Raw genomic sequence first — 19,176 nt, forward strand, 5'->3', positions numbered from 1 at the left:
CAGGCCCGGAACCAGGGTTCAAGTCCCGACGCGGTAGGGTCTTGAGCTCAATGTCCGCGGACTCGATAATTCTCGCCTCGGCGCCTACTCTAATCATGGGTCCCACGCTGCAACTCTGGGCAATAGCTTGCTTAATCTCCACAACGGCCCCTACAAGACTGGGATGCCTGGCTTAACCTTGGGGTGCCCAGGAGGGGCATCTCACAGGGAGAGCCAGGAAGGGTTCCACAGCGTTATACAGCGCCGGGACGCCCCGTTGGGGCAGCTGTGCGCTTTGCAAAATACACTACATTTACAAAGATGACTGAAGCCAGCAAAGGGCTTCCAGAACTGGAGTGACAGCTAGTCCCAAGAGCCTGGGAAGACGTCTGCATGTTGCAGTCTACATCACAGGGGCAGAGGAGTGATGGAGCAGGGGATGAGGGTGAGTTGGAGGCAGAAGAAGAGGATGGCCAAAGAGTGTCCCCAGAGCTAGAGAAGGATGCCCTTCATGGGCCAAGAGCCAGCAGAGGAGAAGGTGCTTGTAGGTCACCTACCTTATCCAGAGCACAGAGCAGCGTGTCTTCTGGCAGCTTGACACAATCACAGTTAGAGGACAGGCAAGTAGATAGACATTCAAAACTACAACTAGCTACCCTTGCCCTGGAGGAAAAGAAGATGCAACTGGCCTTGGAGGAGAAGAAACCAGCCTTAGCTCTGGAAGAGAAAAAGGCATTGCTGGGTCATGAAGTCAGCCAGAAAGAACTGGACCTGAAGGTAAAGAGAATCTCAGAGTCCAGTGAGGACAGTGGCAGTGACAATGAGGTGCCTAGAGGTGAAAGGGGCCACATATACAAAGACTGCTGTTGAGCTTTGCAGAGGGGGAGGATATATACTAGTGGTTTGAGGCCAATGAGGTGGCCTTGCGTGTGAAGAGAGTCCCAGGAGAGGACCGGGGGGCTAGCATGCGGTTGACAATGACGTTTCGACCCGGCTGTTGGAGGTGGGGTTTATATCCTTATATGCAGCTCTTCATCAGGACAGTGAAGAAAAACTAATAGGGCAACCTATAGTAATGTAGAATGGAAGACTGGCTTCAACTTGGATAACCTGTGACGGGGCCCAAGAATCTTGGTACCAATTATCAATATGGTCCAAAAGGATCTCTAATCAATCAACCAGCACATGTGAGTCAACTGGGAGAACACGCAGGAATTACGAGAGTATCTGAGTCAAAATCCAGTGGGCCTGGATATTCAATGCGATTTCCAAAACACAAATAAATCATAGGGGATTCTACTATGGTCAGCCGACCACAAGTCTGGTTGGGAGTACCATACGTTACCCAGGTCCTATGGCTTACCTTGGGTTACCCCATTAGTTTAGAATGGCTCTCAGGGTTAAGGCATAGTGTGGTATAGTCTGATAGGTGCTATAAATTGTACTGAACCTTCTGTGAAAACGTGTCGAAAGAAGAGGACGAAGTCACCTCTTAATAATTAATTACAGGCAGACAGCCCTACATGCAGACAGCCCAATCTGTTGACTGGAAGCCAGGGTTCTCGTATGATCTTCACACCCAGGCCAAACTTTACTAAAAATATTGCACTTACGAGAGTTTCTTGATTTTCATCTGGATTTCCTCGTTTGATTTCTGTACCTGTTGCAGATTTTCCAGGGAAGATCGCTAGAAACCACAAAAAAACAGACATGTCACTGAAAAGGTTAGAATTCTGTATGACATGTGGCAAACTATTTTTGACAATCTTTAAGGTCAATAAAATGCACTAAAAAATGCAGGGGATTAGCATTTTAATGAAAGCAGAAAGTACAACGTTCCTAATTGTTTTCATCGTTTTAATACACATTTACTGAAGTAGATGCACTATAAAAAAACTTGTTAAGTAAATAAATGTTAATACATCTGAATTCAGCAGCTGAAAATTCAACACATAATAAAAAAATATATAAGAGCACAGCAAAGGGTACAAAAAATTAAAAAAAATCCAAGAACGCTGGCCACACAACTCCACATGGCTATTGAGAATGTTCCCTTGCAGTATGTCTGCTGCGGAAAAAATCTTTAACCAAACGAGAGTCATTGTTCCTACCAGAAAGGGAAGATAAAGGTAAGTCATTCTACTACTCTGTGATTGGGGGACAGTGTGTCCTTATCATTTTGCCCTCATGCATCCCGAAGGATGTCATGCTTCATCATCGGGATGGTGCTCCTCGTCGGGCTGGTGCTCCTCGTCGGGCCGGCGCTGCAATGCCCTACGGTCCCCCCAAAGAGTCACTTTTTCGGAGATCTTTTGATAAAGCTGTGTGGGGGTAAGTGGCAGTAAAGTCCTAAAAGTAAGGCTTAAAAAATGAGCAGGGGGTAGGGAGAACATGGCGGCCGTGAGTTGAGCGGTCGCATGCCAGCGCCGGCAGCTCTTCTGCTCTATCTATGCGTAACACGCTGTAGTTAGAATACGGGGGGGGGGCTTGGTCAGCCTTTTTCCCCCGCTATTTTAACTCCTGATTATAGTCTTCTACCTGGGATGTGCCTGGAATTCCCACTGGATCTGTAGCGCTGCTTCTTGGCCGCCCTGGAATTGAGGAGAGGCCGAGGGATTACGGCGCGCGTTCTCCTCCGAGGCGGTCTCTCCTGAAGCGTATCCGGGATAGCAGTGGGCAGAGACAGCACAAGGAGAGCGGCTGCTGCCGCGGCGCTCACGCTGGAGAAGGAAGAGAAGGAAGCGAAGGCAGCAGGAGAGGAGTCCGTTGCGGAGGAAAGTGGAAGGGGCTTGGCTGGTGTCAGAGAGGAACACCAAGGTTGCGAGATATTGGGGCCCGGGGCATCCCTAAGCTCGGTAAGTCCTCTCCACCATATTGCATGAGGCATGCTAGTCGGAGGGGGGGGGGGACTCCTTAACAGCCAAGCATATAGTACCTACAGGAGGTTAAAAACAAAGAGGCAGGGAAAGCTATTAAGACTCCTAAAGTTTTATTTATTTATTTATTATTATTTTTTTATTGGCATTTCAAAAACATACAATCAAATGGCATATCGTTGGCATTACAAAAACACACAAGCATGTGGCATAAGGCAGGCACAAATGGAACAGTATTATCACCAGTACTTTTCAACATGTAGATTACAAGTATGGAATTGGACAAGTACTCCAAGTAGACAGTGCTGACACTCAAACAGTACTACCCCTTGCCGTAGACTGCAACCTTCCTCACAGTACCCTTCCAATGTCCAGGGGTGGTTACCACAGTCTTCATTCCCTATCCAGCGGCCTCCTCAACAGTGTGCTGTGTCGTGTCTACTCCCTTCCCCTCCAGCCCCGCTGAGTGTGTGTCCACCGGGTCAGGAGACCCCTGTGTATGCCTACCCTCCAAATACAGTGCCCAGTAATTCTTGGGGCGATTGCGAGGCGGTAGTAGTTCGCTATATAGCTCCGTCTGCATGCAACAATATAACATATCACAAGACCATTTAGAGAGCATCGGTGTCGGCCCGCACATCCAAGTGAGCGCAACACACCTCTTAGCAATCAAGAAGGCCATATCTACGAGCCTCCGTCTGTCAGGCGGCACGTCTTTAGAATACTCCAGAAGGGCCAGTAGGAGATTAAGGGCTAGTGTCAACCCGGTGACTCTGTTCACTTCACCGTATACCACGCACCAGAAGTCTGATACCTTCGGACAGAGCCAGGTCAAGTGTAAAAAATCGGCATTCTGCTCCCTGCAGCGCTCACAGCTAGGACTATCCCTCAGCCCGTATCGACACAACCGCGCCGGGTTATAATAAACCCTATTCAGGAATTTAAAATGTGTCAAGTGGTGGCGGCCATTCAGGGACACCCTCTTTGCGTTGGCACAGCAATATCTCCATTTTTCCTCAGGGAGGTCAATCGCCAGGTCAGACTGCCATGCCAGGCGAGGCTTAGTATAGTCTGCCGTCCTCTCCGTAAGCGTAATACGGTACAAGTTCATGATCAATTTGGCCGACGTCTTAGTGTTCACTATGAAATCATATGCCAAAACTTCCTGAGGTTCAGCCATATCCTCACCTAGCAGCCCCTTCAACGCGTGTCGGACTCTATGAAACTGAAAACGAGGGAGAAGGAGAGCTCCAGAAGCGCCCTCTGGGTCTATTTCCTCCCAGGTGTGAACCCTGCCATCCGCGAATAGGTCGCCCGCGAGAGCAACATCCAGTTTAGCCAGGGCGGATACCACTCCTCTATCCCTGCAGGGGTCGAGCCACGTACACCAGTCCAGCCGTGCCCCTGGAGCGTATAGCAGCGAGCAGGCCTGAGCGTCCATAAGGTGATTCCATGCATGCGTCACGGCGTTCAGAGAATCGAGAATGCCAGTCTGTCGTACCCTAGGTCGGGACATCAGCGCCGGAAGCGGAGTTGGGTCTGCAACGATCGCCTCTATGCGCAGATGCGGCGCATCAGCCAGGCCGTGTATCCAGCCATGCGCGTGTGCGCTCTGTGCGGCGCAGTAATATAGCTCCATGTCAGGGGCATTTAGTCCCCCCCTCTCATATGAACGTATGCGAATGTCCCACGCCACCAGAGGCTGCTTCCCGGCCCATACCAAGCGCAGCACCAAGGAGTGCAACTGCCGAAAGAACGTCCCCGAGAGGACCATGGGAATGTTGCTGAATAAAAATAAGAAGCGGGGGGAGCACGATCATTTTCAGCAGGGATATGCGCCCCATCAATGACAAGGGAAGGTGTATCCATTTGTTCACACTATCTTCCAATTTGGAAAGAGCTACCCCGTAGTTTTCCCGAAGTACCACCTCTGAGTCCGTATGCAACTTAATCCCCAAGTAACGGACCGAGTCTGTGGTCCACTGAAATGGATAGTCCGACTCTACTCTCTTACTGACGGGGTTAAGCGGGAACATCACCGCCTTATTCCAGTGCACGTGTATTACCGATAGCGAACTAAACAATACCACCTCACGTAGTACCGTCAAAAGGTTGTCCTCCGGGTGCCGTACGTACAGTAGGGTGTCATCCGCATACGTAGACACAATCAATTTTTACGTGGAGAACCGTATACAGCGGTGGCCGTGATATTCGCGCAAGGTGCAAGCCAGGGGTTCCGCAGCTTAGGCGTACAGAATGGGGGAGAGGGGGCAGCCCTGTTTTGTGCCACGGCCAATATGTAAAGACTCAGTTGTAAGCGAGCCTATGCGAACCCGGGCCGCGGGAGTAGCATAGAGTGTGTCCAATAAGTGTAGGAAAAGGTCTCCTTAGACTGGTGCTGCGTCGCATGGAAGGCCACTCAACCGAATCAAAGGCCTTTTCCATGTCCAGGAAGACCGCTACCGCGGGGACCTCCTGGCGCGTATGCTGAAATGCCGCAAACACAGTCCTCAAGTTGTACGTGAGGTTGCGGCCAGGGACAAAGCCTGCCTGTTCCGGAGCGACCAGTGTTGGGATCAGCGGGCCGATGCAGTTGGCAATAATTTTCGCAAAGATCTTTGCGTCTACATTAAGCAATGAAAGCGGGCAATAGGAGGCACAGTGGGGCTTCCCAGGCTTTAGTATAGCGACTATTATAGCTTCTCGCATCGTGGGGGGCGTCTCGCCTCCCTCTGCCATCTGCTCCACAAGGGTTAATAATCTGGGGATCAGCAAATCCGAATAATTCTTGTAGAACGACACCGTCAGGCCATCACTGCCCGGTGCACTTCCAGCCCTCATAGACGTCAACGCACAAACCATCTCCTCCCTCTCAAATGGCCGGGCCAGGAACCTGCGATGCGCATCAGCAACGGTAACTGGATATGTGTCAGATAGTCTAAGATACGTTCCTCCGGAGTAGGCCCCCTGGAGGCGAACAGTGAAGCGTAGTAGTCCCGGAAACGGGCCGCCACCTGCTCGTCGGTCAACTGCTCCCCAGACTGAGGGGATCTCAACTCAGGCGTCACCGCACATTCTCTGCGCTGCTTTGCCATCCGCGCCAGTACCGCACCCGGGCGCTCACCCTCGCCATACGATCTCGCTATGGCGTACTTCCCCAAATGTTTCACCTCCGAGTCTGTCTCCTCATGGTATTCACGTATCGTTTGGGCCAAGTCCCGTTGCAACTCCGCACCCGGGTCGTGTAGGCGTCGCGCTACAATGTCACTAAGCTTATTCTCGAGTAGTGTCAAACGTCCCCTAATGGATTTGAGGACACCCACGTGTTTGGATATGGCCACTCCCCGTATGAATGCCTTGAAGGCCTCCCATACAGTCAAAAAGGAGTCGACCGAGCCGACATTGTTGTCAAAGTATTCCTCTATAGCAGTAGCCAACTCTTCCCAGGAATACATCGTCCAACAGCGAGTAGGGACGGAGTCGCCAGGTGAAAGGGGAGGGGGGGGTGGAGTCTCGCCGGGGCGCGAAGGGCCACCAGGACCGGTGAGTGGTCCGAATACGTATATGGCAGCGTTGAGCACGCCTGTATCAGAGAGAGGAGGTGCGATGCAGCCAACCAATAATCTATGCGAGTGTGGATATCATGCTGAGCTGAATAGTGCGTGTAACCCCCCTGAGACGGGTATCTAGCGCGCCACACATCCTGCAGTCCCAGACGTGTCATTTCAGCCTCCAGAACTCTGGCAGAGGCCGAAGGGCGCCGATCGGGCCCGTCAGATCTATCCAGTGCAGGCTGGCGAACCATATAAAAATCGCCCCCCCATAAGACATACTCGCCACAGAGGTCGCGCACCCTAGAGGCCAATCTTAAATAAAAGTCAGGGCAGTCAAAGTTGGGGCCATAAGTATTGACTATATGCAAAGTCATTCCCTTTCCAGTACATTTTGTAATTACATAGCGCCCCTCCCCGTCAGTATCTATAGGGGTAAATTTCAGTGAGGTCTTAGGGTTCACCCAGGTCAAGACGCCCCTGGCATGAGAGGTGAAGCCTGCAGCATGTATATTATTAGCTTTCCCTCTGTAAGTCAAAGTCGGGCTATCGGGGCGTAGGTGGGTCTCCTGGAGCAATGCTATATCTATCGCGTGTCTAGAGAGGAAGTAGTCTGGTCTGCCCTGTTCCCATGATGCACTGGGCCAGGGACAGACTAATTTGCATACAGCCAGGTTCTGAAACTGGGATGGTGCAATGAGCTCAAAAACGGTGTTGGATCTAGCCCTGATCTCTTGACTGGGTGAGAGTACTCTGCTTAATTCAGAGACTCTGTCCATCACCACCCCTTGTTGTAAATAGAGAGGAACTGAAGCACGCGCCTGACCTTTCTGTGATCGTTCAGGCCTCGAACGTTCCATGTCAGCAGTGTGATCGTGTCAGAATCGTTATTTTGCTGTGTCATAGTGGGGAAGGAGTGAAAAGTATAATGCCAGGTGTCGCCGTCCCCGCCCATGTCCATCGCTTCTGCCAGTTCACGCCAACACCAGCAAGGCTCACAACCGAACAATAAACCAACAAACAATCCCCCCCTTTCCCCATTCAGGTCAGGAGAAAATCTCTGCTGCTCCCTACCTCCCCCCTCCCACGCCTGCCCTACCCCAACATGGCCGCGGCCCTCCTCCCCACCCGCCCCGAACCCCACATCCCAATTCCAGCCCCCCCCCCCATTCTCACCCTCCCTCCCACCAACCAAAAAACAAGACAAAAGGTAAAAAGGCAAACCAGGTATAGGGCTCTCCCAGCGGAGAAGCTCCCCTTAGAAAGGTGTGTAACACGCAGGGGCTAGGTAGGCAGCTAACAACAAATCTGAAACACAATCACACTAATGAACTCGACGCAGCGCCCCGCCCCCCCGCCCATACAATAAAGGGTAACAAACCCTATCCAGTGGTTACGTATGTTATAGCAATGGTCCTCAAACATTAGAGATCTGCCCCCTCGATCACGAACATGTCCGAGAAGACCGTCTCCCCCAGCAGTTTTTTCAGAAGGGCCTCAACAAACAGCTCCATGTTACCAGTCTGCGTACTTTCCGGCAGACCCGTAATGCGTATATTACATCGACGGGACCGTGCCTCCAAATCTTCGGATTTATCTTGCAGGAGTTGAATCACTTTGCCAAGCTGCTTATGTTCTGTGTCGAGAGTAGTCTGCGCCTCCTCCACCTCACCTATGCGACGTTCAGACATGTCGAGGCGTTCTGCGTGTTTGACTAACCGCTCCACCATCCAGTCCATGCGGTATCTTAGGGCGTCCATCTTCATACCCAATGAGGCGATCCCGCCCTGCAAATTCTTTTCCATGGCAAGTAAAATACTGCGAATGTCCGGCTCCTGCGGGACGCTCTGCGCAGCCGACTCCGCTCCACCCCTCTCCGTCCCCGATGTGGGGTCACTGGATTTAGACCGTTCATTGTCGAAGGTCAATTTAGGTTGATTTCTATCTGGGCGTCCCATTGTGACCCCTTAGCCGTCGATCGCCCCCCAATCTAAAGTCTCAGTGAGTGCAGTGACCCCTCGCAACCTGGAGCTAGGCTCCTCTCCCTCCAACCGTCAGCGCAGTACCAGCAGCCAAGCGCGGCCGCGGATTGTCCAGGAGTCGGGGTCAGGCCAGCAGGGCAGTCACGCAGTTCTGTCGTGTGGGGGCACAAAGGGGGTCACCCTCCGCACAGTCTCCACCCACGCCGCGGTCGCAGCAAGGCAGCTGAACTAGGCGGCAACTCACCCAGAAGCAATGGGTAATGGGGCGCGGGACAATCCAATGGCTAGTGATCAGGCCACATCATGAAACAGGGCCTCACGAGGCAGGCACCCAAGTCGGCGTCACAAGCGGTCCCAGCCGCGGCTCCCTCGCACTCCGCGCATGGTCCACAGGCTCCCCGCAGCTCGATCCCCCGCCGTACCTGCAGGTATAGTGTCCACAGTCTGACTCTCGCTCCCCTCCACTCACACGCGCAACAGCCTAGGCAGCACCGTATCGCCTCAGGGAAGGAAGGCCGCCTCCAGCAGAGCGCCCTACGTCTCGTAACTGCGCTGCAGCGAATGCCCGCTGGCCTCCGTCTCTCCTCACTCCTCCAGCGGGGGGGGGGGGGGGCACTCGATCACGTCCTCAGCAGGTGTCCACAGGACTCCCGGGCGCCCAGCAGGCACAGCGGATCCGCCAGGGGGGCTCTGCGCCGCTCCTCCACGTCAGCAGCGCCAGCCACCGGGGTCCCAGTCCCAATCAGCAGCTCCACAGGCCCATATGAAGCCAGGCGCTCGCGAAGATCAGCGGGGCCGCAGGCTCCAAGCCACACTCCACGCCTCTGCTTCCGGCCCTGCGGCCGCCCGTCCCTCACGCCGGCCGTAAATCTCGTCAGCAGAGTACGAGGCAATCATGGCCGTGGCACAGTAGTGGCGGCACCCGGAGGTCTCGCAGCTCGTCACTTAGCCCTAAGATGGTCGCGACGTCTGCTCCAGCGCGTTCAGGCCCAGCAGATCGGCGCCGCTCCTCCAGGCGAGGTAAGAGGTCGTACCTCATTCCGTAGCAGCCCCAGGCACTCTGAAGCTTGGGGACAGCTGAACAGATCTCTAAGTCCACAGCTAAGGGCAGGATAATGAGCAGGATAGTGTTAGAAGCGGGGGAGCTCACGGCTCAAGCAGCCATCTTGGTTGCGAGCTAGCTCCGCCCCCCCAGACTCCTAAAGTTATCAATGACAAATCAGCTAAAAAGGGCAGGAAACGTGGGGTAGTGCAAAATTCTGGTGTACAAGCACCTAAGGCTCAGAAGGAGTAGATTCTGTCCTGTAACTCCAGTTCTGTAGTAGGGGTATCTCTGTTATAGTCATAATCTAGTGAATAGTCCCGCCCATGTGCGTGGACCCCGGAGCAATCAAAAATAATCTCTTAAGGTGTCAAAAAATGCAGAACTGCACAGACACTTAAGAGAGAATTAAAGACAGATAATGCAGCCTATATCCACAGGCTACACTGTCCAGTACTTCAACTAGAAATTCCACCAAAAATCCACAAACAGCAAAGCATGTCCAGATTTCCCTTGCTTTAACAGCAAAACCCCTCTGGAATGATAGAGAGGAAGGCATGGACAGACAAGCCCCATAGGCTGCCATTATGTGGCTCAGAACAGGATACTGTGCCTTTAAGAGAACTTTCCAGAACTTCACAGTATCCCAGAATGCACTGCAGGTCCCTTTTACTTTCAGTTCTTTTTGAAGGCGTAACACGCCATACCTGTAGCATTCCTTACATGAATATCTCTCTCCACCGGGGAGGAGGGCTGGCGCTTATGACTATAACAGAGATACCCCTACTACAGAACTGGAGTTACAGGACAGAAACTACTCCTTCTGTAGTAGGGGATCTCTGTGCATAGTCATAATCTAGTGAATAGAATGGCAAGCCCATCCCCACACCAAAGCGGCGGTGGAGAACAGAGAAATAATACCACTATTGTGCGAACAGATTTCGCAACGAAGCCTGCCCAACCTGAGCGTCTGCCCTGGCATCAGTGTCCAGGCAGTAATGCTTAGCAAAGGTATGAACCGACTTCCAAGTGGCCGCCTTGCAGATCTCTGCAATTGGAACATTACGGAGCAAAGCAGTCGTGGCAGCTTTGCCCCTGGTGGAATGAGCCTTAGGCTTACCCCCTAAGGTCTTATTAGCTTTTTGGTAACACAATTGTATACAGGACACAATCCACCTCGAGATGGACTGTTTAGAGGTAGCAAGACCCGTCCTGACTGATCCATAATTGATAAACAATTGGTCTGACCTACGAATATCCTCGGTTTTATACAGATAAAATTTCAATACCCTCCTGACATCCAGGGAATGCAGGGACCTTTCCGCTGGAGAGGAAGGATTCTGAAAAAACGTAGGCAAAGTTATGGTCTGGTTAACATGAAAGTCAGATATAACTTTAGGAAGAAATTTAGGGTGAGTACGCATAACAACCTTAGCAGCATGAAATACAGTATAAGGTTCTTGGCAACACAACGCCTGAATTTCACTCACCCTGCGGGCCGATGTAATGGCCACGAGGAACGCTACCTTCCAGGACAGGTGCTGCAACGAAGCCTTATGAATAGGTTCAAAAAGCTCCTTCATCAATCTGGACAGCACCACATTCAATTCCCATGAAGGCGAAGGAAGCCGGACAGGAGGGAACACTTTCTTCAAGCCTTCCAAAAAATCTTTGATCACAGGGATCTGAAAGAAGGAAGTCTGTGAAGGGCATTTCCTGTAGGCAGTCAATGCAGCTAGATGAAACTTAATGGAATGGACATTAAGGCCAGACTGCGCCAGATGTAGAAGATATGGAAGTATGACATCTTCCTTACATGTCGTCGGGTCATAGTTCTTGGACTTGCACCAGATGCAAAACCTCTTCCACTTGTAAGCATGAGAAGTCCTAGTGGAAGGTCGCTTAGCCTCCTTTAGTATGTCCATGCAATCTTCCGGTAGATTCAGATGGCCATATTGCACTATCTCAGGAGCCATGCCGCCAAACTCAAGGACGAGAGGTTGGGGTGCAACATCCGCCCCCCGAACTTCATGAGAAGGTCCGGCCTGCATGACAGCCGTATGTGAGGAAGGAGAGACCGGTGAACCAGGTCCGTGAACCACCACTGTCTGGGCCATTTCGGGGCAATTATTATTTTATTTTTTGGCAGTTTTGTATAACGCGAACAAGACCCTTGCGGGTATCAGAGCGCTTTACAGATCAAGTATAGGTAATGGTATAAAAACACATATAAATATAGGTACAGTGGCATATATGAATACAGTAGGCAATGGGAACAATTAAAGATTAGTACATAGCTACAGTAATGTATAGGACAAGTTCAAGTGAATTTGGCCATGAGAATTGATTTCATTTCTTTTTTGAAATAGGCCATAGATGGGTTAAGTCTCGTTTCTGGGGGTAGAGCGTTCCAAATCCTGGGTGCCATTCCTGAGAAGGTACGATTGTATGTTTTTTTCTTGGAGAAGTGATTAGGTTTCAGAAGAAGATTGTTAGAGCTCCTGGTAGACCTGTTGCCGCCTGAAAGAACTAGTTTCTCCGCTAGGTATCTCGGGGTTTTGTGATGAAGTGCCTTATGTGTCATACAGGTGATTTTTAACTGGATCCTGGCCTCAAAAGGTAGCCAGTTGAGGGCCTGAAGGTCAGGGGAGATGTGGCAGTTGCGTTTGGTGCCTGTGACGAGTCTAGCGGCTGTATTGATAGAGGCTCTGAGAGGAGCGGTTGTTGATTTGGGTAGACCACAGAGTGCGACACTCCCATAGTCAATTCTGGGAATTACTAGAGATTGGACTGCCTGTTTGAAGTCATTTGTGGGAATGAAGGGTTTCAGTTTTCTTAGTGTGTTAATCTGAAAATTTGCACCCTTTGTTGCAGTGCTGACGTGTTTCAGCATATTTAGTTTTTCATCTAGGGTTAATCCCAGAGATTTAGCGGAATCAATGATGAGTGGTTGACCGTCTAGTGCCGTTAGGTGTTCCATCCACTCGCGGATGATCGTTGATTGGTTGGGAGGTGCGATCAAGAGGAATTCAGTTATTTGTGTGTTCAGTTTTAAATGGTTCTTGGCTAGCCAGATCTGTGTATCTTTGAGCGTCGAGTTAAGGGACTTGATGTCTTCAAGAGATTTGACCTTAATGTAGAGTTGCGTATCGTCTGCGTACATGTGATATTGGATATTTGCGGAGTTGAGAAGCTCAGTGAGTGGTTCCATAAACAGATTGAAGAGTGTTGGGGAAAGAGATGATCCCTGAGGTACTCCTAGAGTGACAGGGGTGGAATTAGATAATGATTGGTTGATCTTGAATCTTTGAGTTCTGTTTTGGAGGAAAGAGGTGAACCAGTTTAATACTGTTCCAGATAGCCCCATTCTATGCTTCAGGAGGTCCAGTAGGTTGTCGTGTTTGACTGTATCGAAGGCTGAGGATAGGTCAAGGAGGATTAGAAGCCTGACTGAAATTGGTCTAGCAGGTCTATGTGGATACTCAGCTGTGTGTGGACACACTTTTCAAGTAGTTTGGCAAGGGTTGAGATGTTAGATATTGGGCGATAGTTATTTAAGTCAGTTGGGTCCGCTGAAACTTTCTTAAGGATGGGGGTTACCTGACCAGCTTTGAGGATGTCAGGGATGGATCCTTGCATGAGGGAGGAATTTATGATCCTCGTCCATAGGGGCACTAGCAGTGGCATGAAGGTCTTTAGGTGCGAAGCTGGGAAGGGGTCAGTGAAATGGTTAGAGGGATTCAGAGAACTGATCATCCACGCCCTGGACTGGGACAGTTTGATGAGCACCGCCGGAATCAGGGGAATGGGTGGAAAAGCGTACAGAAAGCTGTTCGACCAGTTGATCCATAACGCATTCCCCAGCGTCCCCGGCTGGTAGTACCTGGAGGCGAAGTCTAGGCATTTGCTGTTTTCGGCGGTGGCGAACAGATCTATGTCTGGAGTCCCCCACCTTGCGAAGACTTCTCCTAGTACTTCGTCATTTATGACCCATTCGTGGTTTTCCTGAATCAGTGTGTTCAGTGCGTCTGCCTGAACATTCTGCACACCTGGCAGATGGGTAGCCGGTATCGTCAGTCCTCTGGCTAGCAGCCAGTGCCAGATTGCCTGCGCCTCGTGCAACAGAGTGCGCGATCTCGACCCCCCCTGCTTGTTGAGGTAATACATCGTGGTCGTATTGTCCGTCTGTACAAGCAGTGAGTTGGTCCGGAAGGACGGATGAAAGGCCTTCAGTGCCAAGTGAACAGCTCTGAGTTCCAGGAAATTGATGTGGTATGTGGACTCCATCGGGGACCACGTCCCTTGAATCTGTAGGTCTCCGGAGTGCGCCCCCCAGCCGTGGAGAGACGCATCCGTCACTATAGTCTGCGTGGAAATGTCCTTGTGGAAGGGAACCCCTCTGAGGAGATTCTCCGCTGAACACCACCACTTCAGAGACTGAAGAGCATGTAGAGACAGTCGTATCTCGTCGTCCCAAGATCCTTTCCTCTGATCCCACTGATCCTCCAAGCACTCCTGCAATGGTCTCATGTGCAGCCGTGCGTGTGGCGGAGGGAAGATACAAGAGGCCATCGACCCTAGTAGAGAAGACACCGTCCTCACTGTTGTAGATGGAGCGGTCATAAGAGCCTGAGCCTTCCGAAGGAGTGATAATCGTCTCTCCTCCGAAGGAGACACGCTTGCTGACAGCGTATTGATGGAGGCTCCCAAGTACTGTATGCACTGGACCGGAGTCGGGACAGACTTGGACATGTTGATGTGCAATCCCAGCTTGTTCAAGAGAACGCACGTCTTCTGGAAGTGTGCTTGAGCTTCCGAGAAGGAGGAGGCCTTGATCAACCAATCGTCCAGGTACGGGTAGACAAACACCTTGTTCTTCCTTAGGTGTGCGGCTACCACTGCCATGCACTTTGAGAATGTTCTGGGCGCAGACTTCAGCCCGAATGGCAGTACTGTGTACTGATAATGATTGGCGCCGACTTGGAATCGCAGGAACTTCCTGTGTTTGTGTGCAATGGGCACATGGAAGTACGCATCCTGTAGGTCTATAGCACATAGCCAGTCTCCCTGTTGCAGCTGAGGATAAGTCTGATGCAACGACAGCATGCAAAACTTCTCTCTGCGAATCCACTTGTTTGCTTGTCGCAAATCCAGAATGGGCCTGAACTCGTTCTTGTCCTTCTTGCGAACCAGAAAGAATCGGGAGTACAGACCTCTTCCTCTTTGAGACAGAGGTACATCTTCTATCGCCCTTTTCCTTAACAGGATATCGGCCTCCGCCTGGAGCTCGCGCAGTTGAAACTGCGAGCTGACCGGTGGAATTGATGGAGGCGGGCTGGTGAACCGAAGACTGTATCCATTGCAAACAATATTCAGCACCCACTTGTCCTGAGTAATTTTTCTCCACTCTGCCAGAAAAAATTGAACGCTTCCCCCCACCCGAGCGTGTAACGGATGTAGGGGAAGTAACCGCTCAGGGTCGAGGCCCGGCCGCGCCCTTGTTCGCTGTAGAGGACTGCTGACCTCCTCTACCCTTCTAGCGCTTCTGGAAGGGCCGCCGGAACTGCTGCTGTTGTTGCTGCTGCTGTCCCGAAGCCTGCCCCTCGCCCTCTGCCCTGTGCCCCGAACCGTTTCTGGAACGGGCGGATAGGCCTTCTTGTCCTTGGGCTTCTCCAAGCCCACAGCCGTCAGAGTCTCAACCTCTGCTTTCATGCGGGCCATCTCATCGTCCGCATGGTTGCCGAACAGGGTTTCCCCCGAGAAGGGCAGATTGGCCACTCGCTGCTGGGCCTCCGGCTTGAGTGATGTGAGCCTGAGCCAAGCATGGCGCCACTGGTTGATCCCATGGCAGTACCCGTGGGCCGCCAAAAGCGAGACATCAGCAGCCACGCTGATGACCTGGTTCAAAACCACCATCCCTTCCTTCTGGATCTCCAGGAAATCCTCCTTCTTATCTCGCGGCAGAAGGTCCGTGAACTGCTGGAGGGATTCCCACAGGGCACAATCATACCGCCCCAGCACGGCCGCATCACTAGAGGCCTTCATGGTCGTAGATGCCGTCCCACAGGCCTTCCTGCCAGCTGAGACTGAGAGGTAGAGTGTTGTTTTCTGGCTGCTGTCACTATAACGTCCGGAATAGGGTCAATCCGCAGAAAAGCCGGGTCGGAATCCGGGGCGCTGTACTTCTTAAGAAGACTGGATGGAGCGGCTTTCGTCACTGCAGGCGTGAGGAACAGCTCCTCCGCCGGCTCTACCAATCCTGGCACGAGCTGTAGTAGAGGGCAAGACAAATGCTTCTTGTGAAGTGTCTCAAAAATCACGGACGTCGTAGGTGTTGGAGCCGTCACCGTGATTCCCAATTTTGCTGCACCCCTAAGGAGAACATCCTAGAACGTGCTGATGTCATCCACAGGAGACACTCTCGTCCCCGGGGAGTCCGACAAGGTCGGAGAGTAGGACCTGGTTCTGTAAGAGTCCGTCCGGGACCGTGATCTGCGCCTCCTGTGGCGCCGTCTTGACCTCGTAGAGGATCTGTGACTACTGCGCGATCTCCCCCTCCGTCCGGAGCGGGATCGCGACCGCCTTGGCTTCGGTCGCCCTGCCGGTTCCACCGGAGCAGGTGACTTTGGCTTGGCTGGGGCCCTTGGCCGAGGGATCCCCTTAGGAGGAGTAGGATACCGTGGCAGTGAGACTGACCTCGGAGGAATCGGAGGAGGGTTGTCAGCCGGCAACTGATGAGGTTGAGGCCGAGGTTGAGGAGGAGGAGGAGGAGGAAGTGGCGGAAGTGGAGGCGGGGTGGGAGCCCGCGGAGGAAGTCCTCTCGATAATGGAGGAGGAGAAGGCGTAACTGTCTTCGGCCTAGCAGGGGTATACACAACAGAGTACACCGAGCCCGGTGACCCGCCCTCCTTACTAGGCTGGGACTTTGAAGAGCCTCCCAAAGGCACTTGACGCCTGCCAGATTGACTCCTGGCGTCAGAACTCCTTTTGCGCCTTCTCGGCGTCGAAGATCGGCGACCGGACGGCAAGCGTCGGCCCCTCGACGTCGAGCTTCGTCTCCTTGACGGCGAGCGTCTATCCCTCGACAGCCAATGCCTTTGCCTCAACGACGACCTTCTTCGCCTCGACGACGACCTTCTTCGCCTCGACGGCGACCTCCTACACCTAGACGGCGAGCTCCTGTGCCTGGACGGCGACCTCCTGTGCCTGGACGGCGATCTTCTCCTCGACGTCGAGGATCCCCTCGACGACGACCTTCTCCTCTTCGCCGACGGCAAACGGCGGTGTCGCCTCGACGGCGACGCCGACGAAATCGTCACCGGAGACTTCGACGCGGTCTGTTCAGTTCCCTCGACGTGAGCGTCGACGTCGCTTCGACCCAGAGCCCTGGGGAGACGGGGAACAGACCGCAGTCATCCCTCTCGACGTCGTGGTCGGTGCAATCGACGCAGATGGAGAATGGGGACGTTTGCTGGTCTTCCTGCCCCTGGGGAGCCCCCCAGAGGCCTCAGCATGGGCAGAGGAAGCCCCTCCAGACCCACCTTGCGCCTTCAGCCTTCTGTCCTCCAGGCCTTGAAGTCTGATCTTCATTCTATCCCTCAAGGTCCTGCCAGAAAAGCCCTGACAAATCTCACACTCCTCTGGGACATGAGAAGAGGGAAGGCAGACGATACACACCTCATTTGGGTCCGACTTGGCCTTCTTCCTGGAGCACTCTGGACATTTGTCGAATAATGCAGGCATAGTGACAATCAAAGAGTGCACCAAAAGGCAAACAGGAAGAAAAAACACCAAAGTACTTCAGAAAAGCACTCAAATAACTTTGAAAAGTGAAAAAATCACCAAGAAACCCTTGAAAAAGGGAGAGCTCAATGCTCCAGGGTCCTGCTTGCTGGAGCCGGAAAAAAGAACTGAAAGTAAAAGGGACCTGCAGTGCATTCTGGGATACTGTGAAGTTCTGGAAAGTTCTCTTAAAGGCACAGTATCCTGTTCTGAGCCACATAATGGCAGCCTATGGGGCTTGTCTGTCCATGCCTTCCTCTCTATCATTCCAGAGGGGTTGTGCTGTTAAAGCATGGGAAATCTGGACAGGCTTTGCTGTTTGTGGATTTTTGGTGGAATTTCTAGTTGAAGTACTGGACAGTGTAGCCTGTGGATATAGGCTGCGTTATCTGTCTTTAATTCTCTCTTAAGTGTCTGTGCAGTTCTGCATTTTTCGACACCGTAAGAGATTATTTTTGATTGCTCCGGGGTCCACGCACATGGGCAGGACTATTCACTAGATTATGACTATACACAGAGATCCCCCTACTACAGAAGTGTACAGCAGGGAATAAAGATACTAACAAAGTATATCTGGACAAGGAAGATATTCCATGCAAAGGTTCAGAGGGGGTAGTGGAAAAAACTCCTTGCCCTACCGGGAATACAAAGGGAAAAGTGCTAAAAATTCCAGAAAGAGAGGCTTACCTGCAGAGGCTAAAATCAGAGTAACTCCATCATTGAGATCATATTAAGTTCTCCCTCAGGCGCTAGACGTAATACAACAGGGAGAGGCCCTTAGGGAGGGTTTCAAGCAGGCAGGGTTAGTAAAGCAGCCTCATCTTTTTGGCATGGATTCAGGAGTTCCTATGCCTTTGACCTCTGCTCCCTTGCTTAATCCCTTGCTCAATTTTAACTCCTCTTCCGGGCCCTCTTTAGATCTCCCTAAGTCAGCGGAGCAGCAAACTGAGTTACAAGCCGAGCAACAAGCCGAGCAACTTAATCCATAAAAGGAGTCTGAAAATGTGGATATTCCAGAGGGTACTCCAGAGGATAACATGGCAATGGCAGTGTGCGTAGGGGAGCCAGCAAAAAACAGTAGTGAGATCGACACTGTGGTAGTGGGAGCAGGGGATGTCTGTAGTGGAACTTCAGGAGGTTCTTTGTAATCACTCTTACTCACAACGGCATCGGACAGTAAATAAAAAAGGGTTCGCTGTCTCGGAATCGAACCAGAGTGCTATTTATTTTTCTGCGAATCGCTTGAGAAGAAACTGGACATCTGAAGCTCAAGGACGGTGGCCTTAGAGAATTCTGTGGAAGTCCTTAAAGATGACCTGGGAGCAGTTAAAGCGCATATTTCCACGCTTAAAAAAGATGAAGCAGCCCTCCCCAATAGAGTAGAATTGTTGAAGAACAATTCTAGGCGTAACAACTTGCGCCTCTTAAATATTTCAGAAGGGAAAGAGGGCGAAGAACTTAAGTCTTTTATTGTGACCCTCATTAAAGATACAGTACAGATTGAAGAATCAGAAGATTAACTGAAGTGGTACATACAAAGAATTCATAGACACCCTTTTAGTAAACACCCTAAACGTACAAAACCCAGGAAAATCTTAATCAATTTTTTTACCTTTTCCCTGAAAGAGAAAATTCTAACAGCCGCCCTCAAACTGAAGTCTTTGAAATCAAGAGATTTTTCTTTTGAAATTAGGTCAGACCTCTCAAGTACCACTTTAGATCGACAGTGGGAGTTGGGAAAAAGAATGGAAGATTTTAAGAAACTAGGGGCAACTGTCCAATTAAAATTCCCAGCACAATTAAAAATCATGTTTAATAACAAAATGTATTTTGTAAAATCAGTGCAGGAAGCTGATGAACTACTGGAAAATCTAAAATAATTATCTTAGCATCCCTTTGTACCCCCTTTTTTCAGTATAATAGAATACAGGCCGTTTCATCATGGCCAACCAAGCCCTTCTATG

The 19,176-nt window shown here is 51.4% G+C and overlaps 1 protein-coding gene across 3 annotated transcripts in view; it reads right to left on the minus strand.

Annotated features, from left to right (window-relative positions):
• NUF2 (NUF2 component of NDC80 kinetochore complex) overlaps positions 1-19,176 on the minus strand; it is a 414,966-nt gene that overhangs the window by 211,383 nt on the left and 184,407 nt on the right. For all 3 annotated transcript variants that reach the window (XM_078641336.1, XM_078641328.1, XM_078641341.1), the window contains one exon: positions 1,593-1,666. In XM_078641336.1, the coding sequence (XP_078497462.1) occupies positions 1,593-1,666 (74 nt within the window). The remainder of the gene's footprint in view (positions 1-1,592; positions 1,667-19,176) is intronic.

The sequence above is a fragment of the Lissotriton helveticus genome, chromosome 1_1, assembly GCF_964261635.1.
Source record: "Lissotriton helveticus chromosome 1_1, aLisHel1.1, whole genome shotgun sequence".
Taxonomy (NCBI): Eukaryota; Metazoa; Chordata; class Amphibia; order Caudata; family Salamandridae; genus Lissotriton; species Lissotriton helveticus.